A 19,272-nucleotide genomic window follows, 5' to 3' on the forward strand; every position below is an offset into this window, starting at 1 on the left:
GGAGGAGAGAATGGCAAACCACCCCAGTACACTTGCTATGAGAACCTCAAGAACTGTGTGAAAGTGAAAGTTAGTCACTCAGTCGTGTCCGACTCTTTGCGACCCCGTGGACTGTAGCCCACCAGGCTCCTCCGTCCATGGGATTCTCCAGGCAAGAATACTGGAGCTGGTTGCCATTTCCTTCTCCAGGGGATCTTCCCGACCCAGGGACCAAACCCAAGTCTCCTGCTTCATGGGATTCTTTACCACTGAACCACCTGGCAAGTTCTTGCTAGTAAATTTCTCCTTGTCTTTCTCTCTGACCTCTGAAACTCACCATCTATTCTAACAGACTATGGCCCAGTGCAGATCATAGCAGAGAATACACAGGCAACTCTTGTGAAAAGTGCCACTTCAGCAGGAGGAATGACAGGGAAGCATCGATGGCATGGGTGTTTTGGGGAAAACAGAAGTGGACACAGCTGCTGAAGTGGTGAAAGACTGGGGAGTTTCCATACTCAGAACTTGGGGTAACAGGAGCCCGCTGGGCCACTGCCACCAGAGACCCACGCACTTCCTCGTGCGCTGCCCCTGCCCACTGTGGAGCTTCCTGAGCCGTAGGTCACCACCTTGGTCAGCACAAGCCTCACCCCGTCCCTCCCCCCGGGGCAAGGTCCAGCCATAAAGTTCAAGGAATCAGAGACAAAGGCTGTAGCAGAGGTGAGCCCAGAGCCGAGCACACAGGTATGTTCTGGGCGGGGAAGGGTATTCGGGGAGAGTCAGGCAGGGGCAAACTGGGGAGGGAAGGGGGCAGTGAGGGAAAGTGGACATGGAGTGAGGGGTCAGAAGAAACAAAGACACAAGAGGCGGGGGGCCAAAGGGGGGGGTGAGAGCCCAGAAGGATCACTCCAAGGCACACACCACCCAGGGCTGAAATGGGACAGGTGCAGCCAGGAGGTGGCCGCTGTTCTCCAGGCGCTGGAGATGAGCCTGGGCAGGAGAGGATATGTTTTGTATCTCCAGGCGTGGAGGTCTCACTGGCCACTGAGTTCTCCCTTCTGCCATGGCTTCATTGCCATCATCCACCTCACCCGCCACCCATCTGGACACTGCAACCGAGGATCGTACCAGGAAAGGGTAGATGAATAGCCAGGCTCAGGTTACAGGACCACAAGTCTCTTCCACATCTCCCTCTTTAGCAGAGCAGAAGGCAATTTGGGGATAAGAACTGTGGATGAAAATTCAGTTAACTATCAAGTTAAGAAGAAAAAGAGGAGGATTTTATTCGAGCTAAACCAAGGATTATAACCCAGGAAGCAGATCCTCAGAAAGCTCTGAGAACTCTTCTACTTGTTAGAAGTAGAGCACACAGTCATATACATGCTCAAGACAAAGGGATCATCCATCAAAATAATATATTTTACAAAAAGTTCACCAAAGATACACAGTCCAAGTAAGCACATATAAAGCAAGCTGCACATCACCACGGCCCCTACAGAGCCAGGAAAGAACAGTGATCTCTTAAGAGGTTGCACTGCTAACATCAGAAGAAGGGGGAAATGGATCTTTACAGTCCAGCGGGCACCCCCATCTTTGAGGAGCTCTGGTTAATGAGTAATGCTGATGCACCCAGCACGTTAGGGAGTGGGGGAGAGAGGGAAGAGGCCAAAAAAAAAAAAACCAAAGAGAGCAACTTCTACATTTGATTTTTTCTTGTCCTGGCTTGAAATGTAAATTTTATTTCATCATCCCCACCCCTGCTTTGATCATTAATCTTTTGCTAGAAAGCATTAGGTGAGCCAGTATTTGGTCCCCCAATAACATGGTGGTTGCTTCCCTGCCCTGGGTCTATCATGTCCCCCAATGCCCCATCTTAATACCCCAGTTCTTTCTTACCTTTTAAGGGTTACACTAGCAGAATGCTTGCCACGGGCCGACAGTCAACTCTAAGTTGTACAGTGGGACTTATGCCAATTTTACTCTGTATGCGCACTGTGCATGGTCACTATTTTATATAGAATAATACATGTGATCAATAGTCATTCAGGCATCATTATTTTAGGAGGAGTTTTGAACACACAGAGAGGCACAAGGCTTCGCTGATGGCTCAGCAGGTAAAGAATCCACAGGAAATGCAGGAGACGCAGGTTCGATTTCTGGGTCAGAAAGATCCCCTGGAGAAGGAATTAGCAACCCACTCCAGTATTCTTGCCTGGAAAATCCCAAGGACAGAGGAGCCTGGCGGGCTGAAGTCCATGGGCTCCCAAAGAGTCGGCCATGACTGAACACACAAGCACAGCACAGACAGGCACAAGAGATTACTCCTCTCCAAGTGACACAGAACACAGTCAAGACAGCCAACGACACTAACAGAGCCAGAAGCAGATGGAAGCGATGAATCCCCAGAACTGAACCATTTACCCACGATTTCATTTAGACCAGAAAGGGGATTCTCAGTGCAGAAATCTGATTTCATATGTGCCGTTAGATGGTTACATCAGAAGACTCATCTGGTATGAAAGCACAGCATTGTCTGGGTAAAGCATAAGTTTCCCCTTATGAAGCAGTTTTAGAAATCAACAGACATTTGATTCTGCAACATCTCTGGCTCGTCACAGAAACTTAGAACTGAGTAGACTAACTGAACGTAGTAAACCAATGTGGAGCTATCTGCAATGGGGAAAGTTTTGATAGATCATAGAAACATCTGAAAAGCCAGTGGCAAAAGTTATGAGGGGCTTATATTGACCTTATATTGACCTAGGAATTTGATGACAAATCCAGCAATCAGTTAAATTGCCCCCAGTAACTGTATTTTGTAACAGCGTTGCTAAAGGGTTTTCTATCCATCCTAAACATTGGGATAAAAACATAGCTAGAAATAAACCAAGCACTTTTCATTTTAATAGGGAAATGGACATTTGGTGAACAGGACAACTGTACTGGTGGGACGGGCCTCAAAGCTCTGGTCTGGACTGTCGGGCCAGCTGTCTGCTACCACTGTCATCTTCTCTTCCTAGCTTGCTGAAGCTTGTCTTAGTTAAAGCCAGGTGCTAGAAACAGGGATCAAAGTCTGCTCAGGTGGAGCGACATTTTTAAAACGAGAGATGTGAATGCATGAGTTAGTGTCTTTCAGTTTGGCTGTGCACGGCTTAGTTCATAACCCTTGACAAATTTCTCTCTGTCATGGCCGCAAAGAATTTTTCATATGATGTCCTTTCCAATAAACAAAATGTCTAGGTTGTAATCCATGACACTTTTCATTTCCTAAGGGCCTGCTGTAAAAGTAGTTACCAATTTTTTAAGTATCTCAACAGACCCTATCAATAATATATTTCCTCTGCACCATTGTGGGTGAAATGTTCCAAAATATTATTTTCCCCATAAAACTACTTTTTCAGATGCCCAATGGGTTAAAGAACGTACACGCTGGAATAACAACCACTGGCCTTCACTATGTCTATTAAAGGGCTTCTCAGGTGGCTCAGAAGGTGAAAAATTTGCTTACAATGCAGGAGACATAAGAGATGCGGGTTTGATCCCTGGGTCTGAAAGATCCTCTGGAGGAGGGCATGGCAACCCACTTCCGCATTCTTGCCTGGAGAATCCCCATGGATGGAAGAGCCTGGCGAGCTACAGTCCATGGGGTCACAAAGAACTGGACACAACTGAGTGACTACCCACACACATGTCTACTGAAACTATTTTTTGTTTTATCGGGTCTAACCCATATTTGTGTGGTGGGGCCAAGATTTCCCCTCTTTGTTGCCTAATCTGTCTCTCTTCTTTAGTGGTGATTTCTTGAGCCCATAGAAATAAATCTTTCATTGAGTTTGCAGGGTTAACAGAGAGCAGTGGACATTCTGGAGGCTGGACAGGATGAATAGTTAAAGCTGCCCATTTGGCTGCAACATCAGCAAGTTGATTTCCTTCAACTCCCACAGTGCCAAATTTGGAATGCTCTGTAGTTTTCATAATTTCTGTTTTGGCAGTTGTATCGTGATTAATCCATTTATCCATTAATCCATTATCATGCAGTCCATGGGGTCACAAAGTGTTAGACACAACTGAGCAACTGAACTGAACTGATCGTGATTAATGACTCTTCAAGCTGTTTTCTATTTTTGGTAAAAGATGTCCTGAAAAGGTTTAAAACCTTATTGCTTTCATAGCATTCCAAAGTTGTGTGCCACTCAAAAAGCATACCAAACATCAGTATAAATATTTGTTACCTGGTGTTTAGCTAGCTGACAAGCTAGAGTTAAGGCAATTAATTTGGCTTGTGGTGCTGACTTTGTTTCTGGTAAATAAAAGTTTTCAATTACGTCCATCGTGGATCTTATTGCTTATCTGGCTTGATAATGTCCCATTCATCCCACAAGTAGGACCCATCCGTAAATTAGATCAGCCTTATCAATAGGGGCTTCTTAAAAGTCATCCCTGGGAGCAAGAAGATAAACCGCTACCAAGATGTGATCATAGCTGCTTTCTTCCTGTGGTTCTGGAAGAAAAGTTGCAAGGTTAATGCTATTACATCAAATCAAGATAGTACTGGGGAGAGAAAGCAACAACTTCTTACAAAGTTAGCAGGCTTACAGAATTGTGCTGAGTGCGGCAGTTTAGAAGACACCCAACCGAATGTGGGGCAGAAGCAGTTAAAGGAGACCCCATTACTGCGTCTTCAGCAGCCTTACATGAGAGAGCTGTTTCTAAATAACCCTCACACAAGGTGGAAGCCCTTTCGCTGCCGAGTCTAACTTATTTTGAGAGCAGAAAATCTCCCTACAGGCATTTTTGAAAAGCATCAGATTAAGACAATAACTGTCTATAAATGACAAAAGACTTGAAAAGCATGGTTAAAGACCTGATCACAATGCAATTGTCAAGGAAATTTGTTGTGACATACAACATTTCAAGACAATAACTAGAAATATGAGTGACAGCATACCAGGACATTTCAAATTTTGGGAACTTCATATAATTTCTAGAACTTTTATATTAATAATATTTACCTATAAAATAAAGCTTTAGAATATTTTTTGTTACTCATTTCACAATGTTTCCCATGCAATTTAATATAACAAATAAGCCAAATTATTTTAATATCCCTCTTTGAAATGTTCAGGAGCCCTCTGAAGCATCCCAAAGTTAGCTAGCAGTCAAAAGAATTTCATTTAAAGTTTGATTTGAGAAAGTTTGTCAAAGATATCAGAGGTTTTAAGTGTTTGACCAAGTAGGATCATAAGTAACTGTTAAACAATATTTATTCATAAAACTATTAATAAAATGACAACAAAAGATTTCAAAGGCAAGTGTAGGAAGTTACTGGTAAAGAAATTTTGTAATCTCTTACCAAAAGCAGAAGCAGATCAATATTTCAAAACAAAACTTTGTCCTTACAACAGAGAAAATAGACCTTTTTTACATCATTTCACCTTTAATATTAAAATTCATTTATTTAATTAAATCTAATCTTAGTCTTAACCATGCCTAAAATTCTTTGCTGAAGATTCCCTTTTAAAAATTAATTTCTAGAAATATATGCCATTTCACAATCTTTCAGTAAAGCACAAAATATATTTATTAACAGTTTCAAACATTAAGTCTCTCTGGAATAAGAGGTCAAAAGTAGGTAAAAACAGACTTCTTTAGCAATTAATATTTCAGTATTTTATCTTATTAACAATGATCCACATACTTCCCTGGTTTTCAAGTGGCTAAGACTCCATGCTCCCAATACAGGAGGCCCAAGTTTGAGCCCTGATCAAGGGAAGTAGATCTCACAAGCTGCAACTAAAGATCCCACATGCCATAACTAAAACCCAGTATAGCCAAATAAATAAGTAAATTTTTTTTCATGATCTAGACATTCAGATAATTTCGATCATTTAATTTAGCAGAACTCTGAAGTTTCAAGTCATCAGAAGTCTGGAGAAATTGTTCTTAGGTAGACACACCATAAAACATATTATTTTGAGAAAGTTTACCCAAAAGGCTTTATCCCTTATCTCTCTTCTATTACTTATGAAAATATCATCATACCATTAATTATCTCATTACAAATTTTGGAACAGAAATAATATGAGTTTATCCATTTTCAGTAAACCAAGATATAATAAAAGTATTGTACTTAATGGTGAGACTCTAAAGACATGTCTGTATTAATTAAACTACCAATTTAAACTGGTTTTTAGTCATTAAAAGTTAATCCCAGATCATATGATCCTTTGAGAAGTGGGATAAAGTTACATTTAGGAATATTTGATTTGTAAGCACTTACCTTTAAGTCAAATAGAGCTCTTTTACAAATTAATTTTGATAACACTATCCAGAAGTGGAGACATACCATATTTATAACGTACACACAGACAAATATATCCAGACAGACACAGATAGAGATGTCATAATTTTCCTACTTGAGTTTTTAAAAAAGCCTCTTTCCCTTTTCTTCTCTCCTTTCAGTTTTAAGGTCGACTAATCGAGCTAAGGCTGTCGTCTCAAGTGATGTGAGCTATGTTTGTGTTTCAAGGACATAGTATGAGTTATAACTTCCTTCAAGCATCCTCTGAGGAATATTTTTATTCTCTCAGGGTCAGAATTTTGAAAAGGTCTTTCATCAAGCTGACTTTTACTAGAATGTCAAAAAAGCTCCATCCTGGCCATTTAAGAGTGAAGATTAGTACCTGCAAGCACCAGCTTCGTTCCAATTACATGAATTCATGTCCTGAATTTTACTGGACCTATTTTTCATTCTCTTTCTTTAAGAAAAAATTTTTCTTGGCTGTGCCATGCAGCATGTGGGATTTTAATTCCCTGACTATAGATGAAACCTGTGCCCCTGGCATTGGAGGCACAGAGTTCCAGTGACCAGACTTCCAGTGAGCAGCTGCCCAATTGGGAGCAGATCAACCTTTGAGGCCCAGATTTCTTTCTTACTTTGGTAACCTGATTCAGATACGATCTGCACCACTTTCTGAGGACAGTGTGATGACCGAATGCATGCTGACTCTGAGTCTAGCTGCCCAAGGAGTTATCCCAGGTCGGTTTGACTCTCTTATGCATCTTGGTTCCTCCCTCTGACAGTATAAAACTGCCCTGGGTGCTCGGGGCTCAAGATGATCAGCCTTTGTTATGCCTGCCCAGCGAGCAGGATTTTTTAAATGATTATACTGAGGCCCTCTGTGGGCTCACTACACATCACAAGGATAGATCCTCAAACACTTCCGCTAGGTTCTCAGTGATCTGGAAGCACCTTGTGGCCAGAAGAAGCAGATGTCCTTTTCCCTTTGGAGTTGAGCAGGCTCGGTCTTCATTTCACTGGCAAACACTTTTTTCGGACCATATATACATAAGCTTTCCAATTCAAGCCAAATCTTTAAGAAGGACAGCCAGCCTGGCTCATGGCAAAGTTTCCCCTAGGTCCCCACCTAAGAACATCCCCCAGGTCTCCTGCCTAGGAAATGTACAGTTACCCACTTTAGGACTCTGAGAAAAACAGAAAAGTCCCAAGAAAAACAGCTCAAGGGACTTCCCTGGTGGTCAGGTGGTTAAGACTCTGTGCCTCCAACGAAAGGGGCACAGGTTTGATCTATAGTCAGGGAATTAAAATGTGCTTTTCTTGGCACAGCCAAGAAAATATTTTTCTTAAAGAAAAAGAATGAAAAATAGGTCCAGTAAAATTCAGGACATCATTTAAAGCAATGATGTCCAGATATCAGGAGACCTCACCAAAGCACCTGAAGAATACCAAAAACTGGGTGGGACTCAAAGGGTCTGTGCTGGTAACTGAGCTTTGGTTCAGGGTGGTCTCCGGGTGCCTCTGATAGACTGCCAACTGTGCCAAGAAAACAGTTGATGGAAATTCAATTAACTATCAACTTAAGAAAAAAAAGGAATTTTAACTAAGTTAAACAGAGGATTATAACCCTGGAAGCAGATTCTCAGAAAGCTCTGAGAACTATTCCACTTGTTGGAAGTCAAAGGCACGGTCTTATACATTTTCAAGACAAAGGGATCATATATCAAAATAATATATTGATATTTTACATTAAGTTCACCAAAGATACATAGTCCAGGTAAGCATATATAAAGCAAGCAGCAAGTCACCATGGTCCCTACAGAGCTGGGAAAGAACAGTGATCTTTTAAGAGGTTACATTGCTAACATCAGAAGAAGGAAAAAAATGGATCTTTACAGTCCAGAGGGCACCCCCATCTTCGAGGAGCTCTGGTTAATGCATATAGCAGATGCACACGGCGTGTTAGGGAGTAGGGGAGGGAGGAGGCCCAAACAAACACAGAGAGGAAATTCTGTGTTTAATTTTTTTCTTGTCCTGCCTTAAAATATAAATTTAATTTCATCAGAGGTTAAGACAAAAGGGGCCTGGACACCAAAAAGACATCAGTTCAGTTCAGTTCAGTCGCTCAGTCGTGTCCGACTCTCCGCGACCCCATGAATCACAGCACGCCAGGCCTCCCTGTTCATCACCAACTCCCGGAGCTCACTCAAACTCATGTCCATCGAGTCGGTGATGCCATCCAGCCATCTCATTCTCCGTCGTCCCCTTCTCCTCCCGCCCCCAATCCTTCCCAGCATCAGAGTCTTTTCCAGTGAGTCAATTCGTCGCATGAGGTGGCCAAAGTATTGCAGTTTCAGCTTTAGCATCAGTCCCTCCAATGAACATCCAGGATTGATCTCCTTTAGAATGGACTGGTTGGATCTCCTTGCAGTATAAGGGACTCTCAAGAGTCTTGTCCAACACCACAGTTCAAAAGCATCGATTCTTCGGCGATCAGCCTTCACAGTCCAACTCTCACATCCATACATGACCACGGGAAAAACCATTGCCTTGACTAGACGGACCTTGGTTGGCAAAGTAATGTCTCTGCTTTTTAATGTACTATCAAGGTTGGTCATAACTTTCCTTCCAAGGAGCAATCGTCTTTTAATTTCATGGCTGCAATCAGCATCTGCAGTGATTTTGGAGCCCAAAAAAATAAAGTCTGACACTGTTTCCACTGTTTTTCCATCTATTTCCCATGAAGTGATGGGCCCAGATGCCATGATCTTTGTTTTCTGAATGTTGAGCTTCAAGCCAACCTTTTCACTCTCCTCTTTCACTTTCATCAAGAGGCTTTTGAGTTCCTCTTCACCTTCTGCCATAAGGGTAGTGTCATCTGCATATCTGAAGTTATTGATATTTCTCCCAGCAATCTTGATTCCAGCTTGTGCTTCTTCCAGCCCAGCATTCCTCATGATGTACTCTGCATATAAGTTAAATAAGCAAGGTGACAATATACAACCTTGACGTACACCTTTTCCTATTTGGAACCAGTCTGTTGTTCCATGTCCAGTTCTAACTGTTGCTTCCTGACCTGCATACAGGTTTCTCAAGAGGCAGGTCAGGTGGTCTGGGATTCCCATCTCTTTCAGAATGTTCCCCAGTTTATTGTGATCCACACCGTCAAAGGCTTTGGCATAGTCAATGAAGCAGAAATAGACGTTTTTCTGAAACTCTCTTGCTTTCTCCATGATCCAGCGGATGTTGGCAATTTGATCTCTGGTGCCTCTGCCTTTTCTAAAACCTGCTTGAACATCTGGGAGTTCACGGTTTACATACTGCTGAAGTCTGGCTTGGAGAATTTTGAGCATGACTTTACTAGCGTGTGAGATGAGTGCAATTGTGCGGTAGTTTGAGCATTCTTTGGCGTTGCCTTTCTTTGGGATTGGAATGAAGACTGACCTCTTCCAGTCCTGTGGCCACTGCTGAGTTTTCCAAATCTGCTGGCATATTGAGTGCAGCACTTTCACAGCATCATCTTTCAAGACTTGAAATAGCTCAACTGGAATTCCATCACCTCCACTAGCTTTGTTCGTAGTGATGCTTTCTAAGGCCCACTTGACTTCACATTCCAAGATGTCTGGCTCTAGGTCAGTTATCACGTTATCGTGACTATCTTGGTCGTGAAGATCTTTTTTGTACAGTTCTTCTGTGTATTCCTGTCACCTCTTCTTAATATCTTCTGCTTCTGTTAGGTCCATACCATTTCTGTCCTTTATCGAGCCCATATTTGCATGAAATGTTCCCTTGGAATCTCTAATTTTCTTGAAGAGGTCTCTTGTTTTTCCTATTCTGTTGTTTTCCTCTATTTCTTTGCATTGATCACTGAGGAAGTCTTTCTTATCTCTCCTTGCTATTCTTTGGAACTCTGCATTCAGATGCTTATATCTTTCCTTTTCTCCTTTGCTTTTCGCCTCTCTTCTTTTCACAGCTATTTGTAAGGCCTGCTCAGACAGCCATTTCACTCTTTTGCATTTCTTTTCCATGGGGATGGTCTTGGTCCCTGTCTCCTGTACAATGTCACGAACCTCCGTCCAGAGTTCATCAGGCACTCTATCAATCAGATCTAGTCCCTTAAATCTATTTCTCACTTCCACTGTATAATCATAAGGGATTTGATTGAGGTCATATCTGAATGGTCTAGTGGTTTTCCCTACTTTCTTCAATTTAAGTCTGAATTTCGCAATAAGGAGTTCATGATCTGAGCCACAGTCAGCTCCTGGTCTTGTTTTTGCTAACTGTATACAGCTTCTCCATCTTTGGTTGCAAAGAATATAATCAATCTGATTTCGGTGTTGACCATCTGGTGATGTCCATGTGTAGAGTCTTCTCTTGTGTTGTTGGAAGAGGGTGTTTGCTATGACCAGTGCATTCTCTTGACAAAACTCTATTAGCCTTTGCCCTGCTTCATTCCGTGCTCCAAGGCCAAATTTGCCAGTTACTCCAGGTGTTTCTTGACATCCTACTTTTGCATTCCAGTCCCCTATAATGAAAAGGACATCTTTTTTGGACATGGAGGAACATAAATGCATATTACCGAGCCAAAGAGGCCAGTCTAAAAGGGCTTCACGCTGTATCACCCTGACGGCATGACATTCTGGAAAAGACAAAACTATGGAGACAGTAAAGAGATCAGTGGTCGCCCGGGTTTGCAAGGAAGGAAGTGAAGGATGAAGAGCTGGGGTGGAGAGGATGTCGAGGGCCTTGAAGCTGCTCTGTATGGTTCATAAAGATGGATGCAAGTCTTTAGCCACAGCATGCACAGCACCCAGAGTGAACCCTCACGTAAACTACTGGGTGACAACGATGCAGGGTCACAGGCTGTAGCAAAGGTACCACTATGGTGTGGGACGTTGTTAGTGGGCCAGGTTATATGGGGGGGAGGGGAAACAGGAGGCATACGGGATCTCTCTGTACATTTCTCTCAATTTTGCTGTGAACTTAGAACTTCTCCAAAGTCAAGTCTAGTTTAAAAAAGAAACTAGGCTGGACCAAAACTTAATAGTAGAACAAGAGCTCACTGGTTATCTTTCTGCTCTGGATTCACCGAGCAGCCCTGAGAGCTCTCCCACCCTTCAGGCTAGACAGAAGATCACATGAGTCCCTGAGACTCCCCACCAGGGATGGGAGGTCAAGACCATAGTGTCAGCTCCAGGGGGTGGACTATGAGACCCTGACCACACTCTCCCCTCAAAATGGAAGGGAAAAGGATATCACCTTAAATTGCCCCCTGGGATGATGACATCCTGAGGTGCCCTCCTCATGGCCCTGGCCTTGGATGGCCAAGTGGTCACAACCGTGGGGCATCACTGAAGAGGCCAAAGAAGCTCGGCAGGGCCAGCCACCTGTGGTTTTCCCACAGCCATTCTCCCCCTCACCTGTGTAGGCACAGGTCTACAGCCGAACCAGTCAAATCACTCTACCTGGCTCATAATTTAAGCAATCTGACACCAGACAGTGTATCCTCATGCTGTTGTTCAGTCATGTCCAACTCTTTGCCACTCCATGGACTGCAGCACGCCAGGCTTCCCTGTCCATCACCAACTCCCAGAGCCTGTTCAAGCTCACGTCCATTGAGTCGGTGATGCCATCCAACCATCTCATCCTCCATCGTCCCCTTCTCCTCCTGCCCTCAATCTTTCCCAGCTTCAGGGTCTTTTCCAATGAGTCGGCTCTTCACATCAGGTGGCTGAAGTATTGGAGTCTCAGCTTCAGCAGCAGTCCTTCCAATGAATATTCAGGGTTGATTTCCTTTAGGACGGATAGGTTTGATCTTGATGTCCAAGTGACTCTCAAGAGTCTTCTCCAGAACCACAGTGCAAAAGCATCAATTCTTCGGCGCTCAGCCATCTCTATGGTTCAACTCTCACATTCTTCATGACTACTGGAAAAAAAAGATGAGTAGTTTGCATTTCTCGAGTGCTTCCTAGAAAGTAGGCTTTGTGCTAAACACTTTATCCTTATTGTCCAACTGATTTTTCCTAACAATTCCATAAGTGGGTACTTGCATTGTGATTTTCCATTGTACTGTTGTAAGAATAAAGGCCCAGAGAGTTTAAGCAAGCTGCCCAAGGTCACACAGCCGGTCCTAGTGGTACCATGTATTAGCACTAGAACCGGTGACTCTTTGAACTTCCACACTACATTTCAAATTTTATCCGTATAAAAGACATTGTGTTGTATCGAAAACACCGTTTTGACACAACACAATTTTGCTTCCAACACCCATGGCACAGCCAGCGCACTGTAGCATTTTAGGGGAGAGGCACTGTGAATCTGAGTGACCTAAAGCTGGAGAGAGAGCACTTCTGCCCCGCAGAGATCAGGCACAGAGGAGGGGAGAAGTCTGCACAGTTAAGCGCATCCATGGGACTAAAAGAGGTTTACAGACCAGGGAGGAGAGAGCAGAATTCAAATCAGAGGGCTGCAAGCCAGGAGGTGAGTCCGTGGGAAAAACCATGAGGTCAAGGGCCAGGGTAATCCAAGACCCAACCTGGGGGACACCCACTTCCTACCACAAAACTGCCAAGCTCACCTCCTCCGCTGCATTCCAGAGCCATGGGGCGGGAGGCCCTGGCCCTCGGCTGGGCGGGCGCGGCCATCCTGGTGTTGCAGACGCTGGCGGCGGCAGAGGGCGCCCCGCGGACCCCTGGCGACAAGGGCAGGGTGTTTGCGGACCTGAGTGCCCAAGAGCTCAAGGCCGTGCACAGCTTCCTCTGGTCCCAGAAGGAGCTGAGGCTGGAGCCGTCCAACACGCTGACCGTGGCCAAGAACTCCGTGTTCCTCATCGAGATGCTGCTGCCCAAGAAGCAACACGTGCTCAAGTTTCTGGATAAAGGCCACCGGCCTCCTGTTCGGGAGGCTCGAGCAGTCATCTTCTTCGGAGCTCAGGAGCAGCCCAACATCACCGAGTTTGCCGTGGGGCCGCTGCCAAGGCCCCGTTACCTGCGACACCTGCCGCCTAGGCCCAGGCACCAGGCCTCCTGGGCCTCCAGGCCCATCACCAAGGCAGAGTACGACCTCCTGAGTCACACCCTGCAGGAGGCCACCAAGCCCCTGCGCGCGTTCTTCCGGAGCACCGCGGGCGCTGTGTTCGGAAACTGCGCCCAGCGGTGCCTGACTTTCACCGACGTGGCGCCCCGGGGCGTGGCCTCCGGCCAGCGCCGCACTTGGTTCATCCTGCAGCTGCAAATCGAAGGCTACTTCCTACACCCCACTGGGGTGGAGCTCCTGCTGGACCACGGAAGCACGAACCCCCGGGACTGGACGGTGGAGCAAGTCTGGTACAATGGGAGGTTCTACCGGAGCCCCGAGGAGCTGGCTCAGAAGTACGACGACGGAGAGGTGGACGCGGTGGTCTTGGAGGACCCGCTCGCCAAGGGCAAGGACGGAGCGAACCTGCCCGAGGAGGCCCTCTTCTCCTCCTACCAGTTACGCGGGGACTTGGGCGTCTCCAAGAGCGGCCCCCGCCTGGTGCAGCCCCAGGGCGCGCGCTACAGCCTGGACGGCCACACAGTGCGCTACGCCGGCTGGAGCTTCTCCTTCCGCCTGCGATCGTCCTCTGGGCTGCAAGTCCTGGACGTGCGCTTCCGCGGTGAGCGCATAGCCTATGAGGTGAGCGTGCAGGAGGCCGTGGCGCTGTACGGAGGACACACGCCGGCGGGCATGCAGACCAAGTACATGGACGTGGGCTGGGGCTTGGGCAGCGTCACTCATGAGCTGGCCCCTGGCATCGACTGCCCGGAGATGGCCACCTTCCTGGACGCCCTCCACTACTACGACGACGACGGCCCCGTCCTCTACCCCCGGGCCCTCTGTCTCTTCGAGATGCCCACGGGGGTGCCCATCCGGCGGCACTTTAACTCCAATTTCAACGGTGGCTTCAATTTCTATGCGGGGCTCAAGGGTCAGGCGCTGGTGCTGAGGACCACGTCGACGGTCTACAACTATGACTACATCTGGGACTTCATCTTCTACCCCAACGGGGTGATGGAGGCCAAGATGCACGCCACCGGCTACATCCACGCCACCTTCTACACCCCCGAGGGGCTGCGCCACGGGACCCGCCTGCACACGCACCTCATCGGCAACATGCACACCCACCTCGTGCATTACCGCGTCGACCTGGATGTGGCAGGTAGGACCCGGGCTTGGGACCACCCTCCTGGCCAAATGTCTGCATCCTCACGATAATTCACACTCCTGGGAGATGATGGTGGCAAGTCTCCCGTGGAGACATAATGTCAGGAAGGTTTGCCCAGTCTGGAGGTGTAGGGCCTGCGGAAACCTGTGTGTCCCTGCAAAATGGTGATGTGAATAATGCCAGGGGCTGCCCCTGCACTGACCCCTTTGGAGGATGGACCCTGTGCAAAGGTGCGCATGGGGCGGGGGAGGGGATAATGCCTAGGTGTAAGAGATGTCCCTGCCTGGAGCTTTGAGTGGATGTGGCGTCATTGGGAATACTCCTTGTGTCTCTTGAATTGGTGGTGTCACCACAAAAGATTGGAGAAGGGCATGGCAACCCACTCCAGTACTCTCACCTGGAGAATCCCATGGACAGAGGAGCCTGGCAGGCTGCAGCCCGTGGGGTCGCAATGAGTCGGACACAACTGAGCGACTGAGCATGGCTGCCTTAAAGATGGCACGGGTGTAAAGACAGGATTTGGCCTGACATCAAGTCGCATGTTGGAACAGGCCCCCAGGACCAGCTGGGCAGCTTCTCCTGCTCCACCCTGCCTGCTCCTGACCCAGAGGGCATCGATATGGCCTCTCCCCTTGGGGAAAGGCCAGCTGCCATCTCTGGGACCACAGCTGCAGCCAACAGGCTTGGACGCTGCTCTCAAGAGGAACTACCCAAGGTCATGGTGGAGTCACTGCCCCTGCCGTGCCAGCTCTGAGCTGTCTTCTAGCTCCTCAGCCCCTTCCCTCCACTCCATCTGGCTCAGTGCCTGTCCCCAACATCTCCTTCAGTCCATGGTCTGCTTGGGTGTGGTCCCAGACGGAGAACCCAAGGTGGAATGAGGAGGCTTCAGTTCCAGGTGCTTGACTCCGACTGCTTCCCTGTACACCCGCAGGCACCAAGAATAGCTTCCAGACCCTGCAGATGAAGCTGGAAAACATCACCAACCCCTGGAGCCCAAGACACCGCTTGGTCCAGCCGGCTCTCCAGCAGATGCGGTATTCTCGGGAGCGCCAGGCGGCCTTCCGCTTTGGACAGACTCTGCCCAAATACCTGCTTTTTACTAGCCCCGAGCAGAACCCCTGGGGCCACCAGCGCAGCTACCGAGTGCAGATCCACTCCATGGCCGACCAAGTGCTGCCCCCAGGCTGGCAAGAGGAGCGGGCTGTCACCTGGGCCAGGTGAGGGAGGCCCCGGAGGCTGGCGGGGGCTGGAGGCTCCTCTCTGTGTCTCTGTGTTTCCCTGTGTCCGTGGGTGTCTGCATTTCTGTCCATGAGATTCTGAATCTATCCAGTGCTATATCTGGGGGTGTGCACATGTGTGTGTGTGCGCGTGTGCATGTTCCCGGATGTGAGGCTCTGTTTGGGGATGGAGGGTGCAGAGCCCCTGCGGAGCCCCGGAGCCTCCACTGACAGTGAGTCTGGCTAACTCCCAGGGGATGATCCCACATTTAGGGGAAGGCAGTAACTTTCCCCCTTCATTGACCCTGACGATGCTCCTGGGAGGGGCCGGGAGGCCCCTGGCTCCCAGAGTCACGCGGCTTCTCTGCCTGGACAGGTACCCGCTGGCAGTGACCAAATACCGGGAGTCAGAGAGGTACAGCAGCAGCATCTACAACCAGAACGACCCCTGGGACCCACCTGTCGTCTTTCAGGAGTTTCTTCGCAACAATGAGAACATCGAAGACAAGGTACCAGCTCTGCCTTTTTCCAGCCCCACCGTGAGACCAGATCCCTATCCAGTGCCAGGATCCCTGCCGGGTCCCAGGATCCCTGTTGGGTCCAAGGATCCCTGTCGGGTCTCAGGATCCCTGCCGAGTCCCAGGAAGGTGAAGACCAGCTTACTGGGTGGAGAGCCAGCTCCGCGTTCACCAGATTTGCCCCTTCTTTAAACCTGGGGCTTGGATGCTGGCCACCCCTTCCCCTCTGAGCCTCCTCAGCACAGCCCGCCCCTCTCTCCCACAGGACCTGGTGGCCTGGGTCACAGTGGGCTTCCTGCACATTCCCCACGCAGAGGACATCCCCAACACGGCCACGCCCGGGAACTCTGTGGGCTTCCTTCTCCGGCCCTTCAACTTCTTCCCAGAGGATCCGTCCCTGGCATCCAGAGACCTCATAATCGTGCGACCTCTGGGAAATGGCTCCACCTACACCCAGAACTGGATGCCTGAGGAAGAAGGGGACTGCTTGAAGCCACCCCCTTTCAGCTACAATGGAACCTACAGGCTTGTGTGAAGGCCCCTGCCCCCACTGAGTCCCACCTGAAGCCCAAGGCCCCCCTCCTCCAGGGACAGACCATAAACCCCTCTGGGGCAGCTTCCTGGGGGAGGTACAGTGGGTGAGGCCACACCCCAGGCTGGGCACGTAGGACACACATGGATGAGAAACCCAAGGCCTTGGTCTCCACCCCAGAGAAGACCTCCATGGCTATGGCAAATGACAGTCACTGTGAGGTCAGTGTAAGGAATCTGAGGCTGATGCCTCCCTCCTGGGAGACTAGGGGTCACTGATGGGCATGTCAAGTAGTGCAAGCACAGGAAGACACTGGAAAAATCTAGTGAAACTGCCACCTCCTGTACCCTTAGATTTACTGATCCAACTTCTTAGAGTTATTCTGGAGATCTACCTACAAACACAGGAAAAATAGATGTACATAGCAATTTACTGAAGGACCGTTTGTACTGGCAGTCTGGAAAAAACCCAAACCTCCATCTACAGGAGAGAGCCTGACGATCTTAATAAACCATGGAATGCCCACACAATGCGATCATAGGTGACTGTATGTACAGGGACATTCACTGCCCTGATAGGGAAGAGCTTCAGGATGTACTCAGAAAACAGGTATAGAACAATAGATGGCATGCTAATCTCTGTATAAGAAAAGAGAGAAATATACGTACTCATAAACTCGCTTGAAAGAGAACATGTGATTCTAATCAAAGTGGTTACCAGTTGTCTTCAATCATTTGAGCTGCTGTAACAAAATATTGGGTGGGCCGAAAAGTTTCGTTGGAGTTCTTCCGTAACATCATACAGTACCACAGTCTGGGTGGCTTATCAACAGCAAAAGTTTATTACTTACAGTTCTAGAGGATGGAAGTCCAAGATCAGGGTGTCAGCACGGTCAAGTGAGAGCCCTCTTCTGGATCAAAGACTTCTGACTTTTCACTGCATGCTCCCATGGCAGAGGGGTAAGGGGTCTCCCTGGGGTCTCTTTTATAAGAACACTAATCCATTCATGAGGCTCCACCCTCATGACCTAAGCACCCCCCAGCACCATCACACTGGGCATTAGGCGGGACACAGACATCCAAACCACAACACCTAAAGAGGTGGGGAGAAATGGGGTGAGAGAGACGGGGTGGAGCAGGATTGCTCAGGGAAACCTGTCTATATTGGGGGTGGGTTTCTTTGAGAGCTTCTTCCTTTTTGGATGAAGAAAGCTTGAGGGGACCCAGGGTGGAGAGGGTGGCGTGACATGGGGGAGAGGGCAGAGTGATGGGGGCAGGGTGTCCTCGCTCCCTCTGGGGGTTGAGGGAGCCTGTGAGTGTCCTGCCACAGTGCAGACCCAGACCAGTAGGTTCCCAGGTGCCATGGCCTCCCACCCCGGTGCCATGGCCTCCCCACCCGGTGCCATGGCCTCCCCGCCCAGTGCCATGGCCTCCCACCCCGGTGCCATGGCCTCCCCACCCGGTGCCATGGCCTCCCCGCCCGGTGCCATGGCCTCCCACCCTGGTTCCATGGCCTCCCCGCCCGGTGCCATGGCCTCCCCCCCCAGTGCCATGGCCTCCCACCCCGGTGCCATGGCCTCCCACCCCAGTACCATGGCCTCCCACCCCGGTGCTATGTTGTTTCTCTTTTTTAATCATGAGAATGTATGGTGCTCAGTCACTCAGTCGTGTCCAACTCTGCTATCCCATGGACTGTAGCCCCCCAGGCTCCTCTGTCCATGGGATTCTCCAAGCAAGAATACTGGAGTGGGTTGTCATTTCCTTCTCCAGGGGATCTTCCCGACCCAGGGATCAAACCCACATCTCCTGCATCTCCTGAACTGGCAGGCAGATTCTTTATCACTGAGCCACCTGGGAAGCCCCTACTTTATAAAAGCTAAATTTTAGAAGGAAAAGAGGAGGAGGAAGGAAGCAACTCTTACTGCTGATTACTGGGATACAGCAGCTGGCCAGGATGAACGGAGGTGCCAGATTCACCCCGCCCCCACATCCTAACCTCCTGGTGACCTGTGAATATAGTCACTTTACCCAGCAAAATGAAGGCGTTCAGCGGGTGTGATTAATGTAAGGATCCTGAGATGGCAAATTCTCTTAGGTTATCCAGATGGGTTCAATATAATCACAAGGATTTCTCGACGTAAACCTTCTATATTGCTGTTGGATTGGGGGGTGGATTTTTTCCTTAACGAGAGAGGCAGGGGTCAGACAGGAGGCTGGCTTTAAAGTCAGAGGAGGAACAGCAAGCTGGGGATGTCAGTGGAAAAGGCGAAGAGATGAGTTGCCCTGAGAGCCGCTGTTAGCAACACAGCTGTGTAGACTCTAGACTGGAAGAGAATAAACATGTTGTTTGAAGTCACTAAGCTTGTGGTTTATTTATAGCAGCAATAGGAGCTAATACAATGGGTGTGGAGTTCCATCTGGGGAACTGTGGACTGAAGGAAGCAGAACATGTGGATCCTTCTCTGCGCCCCACCCTAGCTTTGTGTCCCTGACCTCTGCTCAGAGTTCAGTCACTCCGGCCAGCCCAGTTCCAGGATCTGCCCA

General features: G+C 48.2%; 1 protein-coding gene across 2 annotated transcripts; it reads left to right on the forward strand.

Moving 5' to 3' along the window:
- Nucleotides 1-619: 619 nt before the first annotated feature.
- On the forward strand, nt 620-17,813 carry AOC1 (amine oxidase copper containing 1). 2 transcript variants are annotated; one of them, XM_055421537.2, is made up of 5 exons: nt 620-723; nt 12,874-14,456; nt 15,394-15,679; nt 16,056-16,188; nt 16,463-17,813. In XM_055421537.2, the coding sequence occupies exons 2-5, from the start codon at nt 12,878-12,880 to the stop codon at nt 16,730-16,732; spliced, it is 2,268 nt and encodes a 755-aa protein (XP_055277512.2). In that variant the 5' UTR covers nt 620-723; nt 12,874-12,877; the 3' UTR covers nt 16,733-17,813. The 2 variants fall into 2 exon arrangements, with proteins under 2 accessions (XP_055277512.2, XP_055277513.2); XM_055421538.2 differs by lacking the exon at nt 620-723 and having other exon boundaries at nt 12,764-14,456.
- Nucleotides 17,814-19,272: the final 1,459 nt, after the last annotated feature.

Source organism: Moschus berezovskii, chromosome 3, assembly GCF_049115385.1.
Source record: "Moschus berezovskii isolate FMDL1 chromosome 3, NW_MosBer_1.0, whole genome shotgun sequence".
NCBI lineage: Eukaryota > Metazoa > Chordata > Mammalia > Artiodactyla > Moschidae > Moschus > Moschus berezovskii.

Excerpts from the sequence above, each read along its gene's own strand:
- AOC1 (XM_055421537.2), top strand. The coding sequence starts at position 12,878 with ATGGGGCGGGAGGCCCTGGCCCTCGGCTGGGCGGGCGCGGCCATCCTG. Across the intron at positions 14,457-15,393 it reads CGTCGACCTGGATGTGGCAG|GCACCAAGAATAGCTTCCAG; the intron begins GTAGGACCCGGG and ends GTACACCCGCAG. Across the intron at positions 15,680-16,055 it reads CGGGCTGTCACCTGGGCCAG|GTACCCGCTGGCAGTGACCA; the intron begins GTGAGGGAGGCC and ends CTGCCTGGACAG.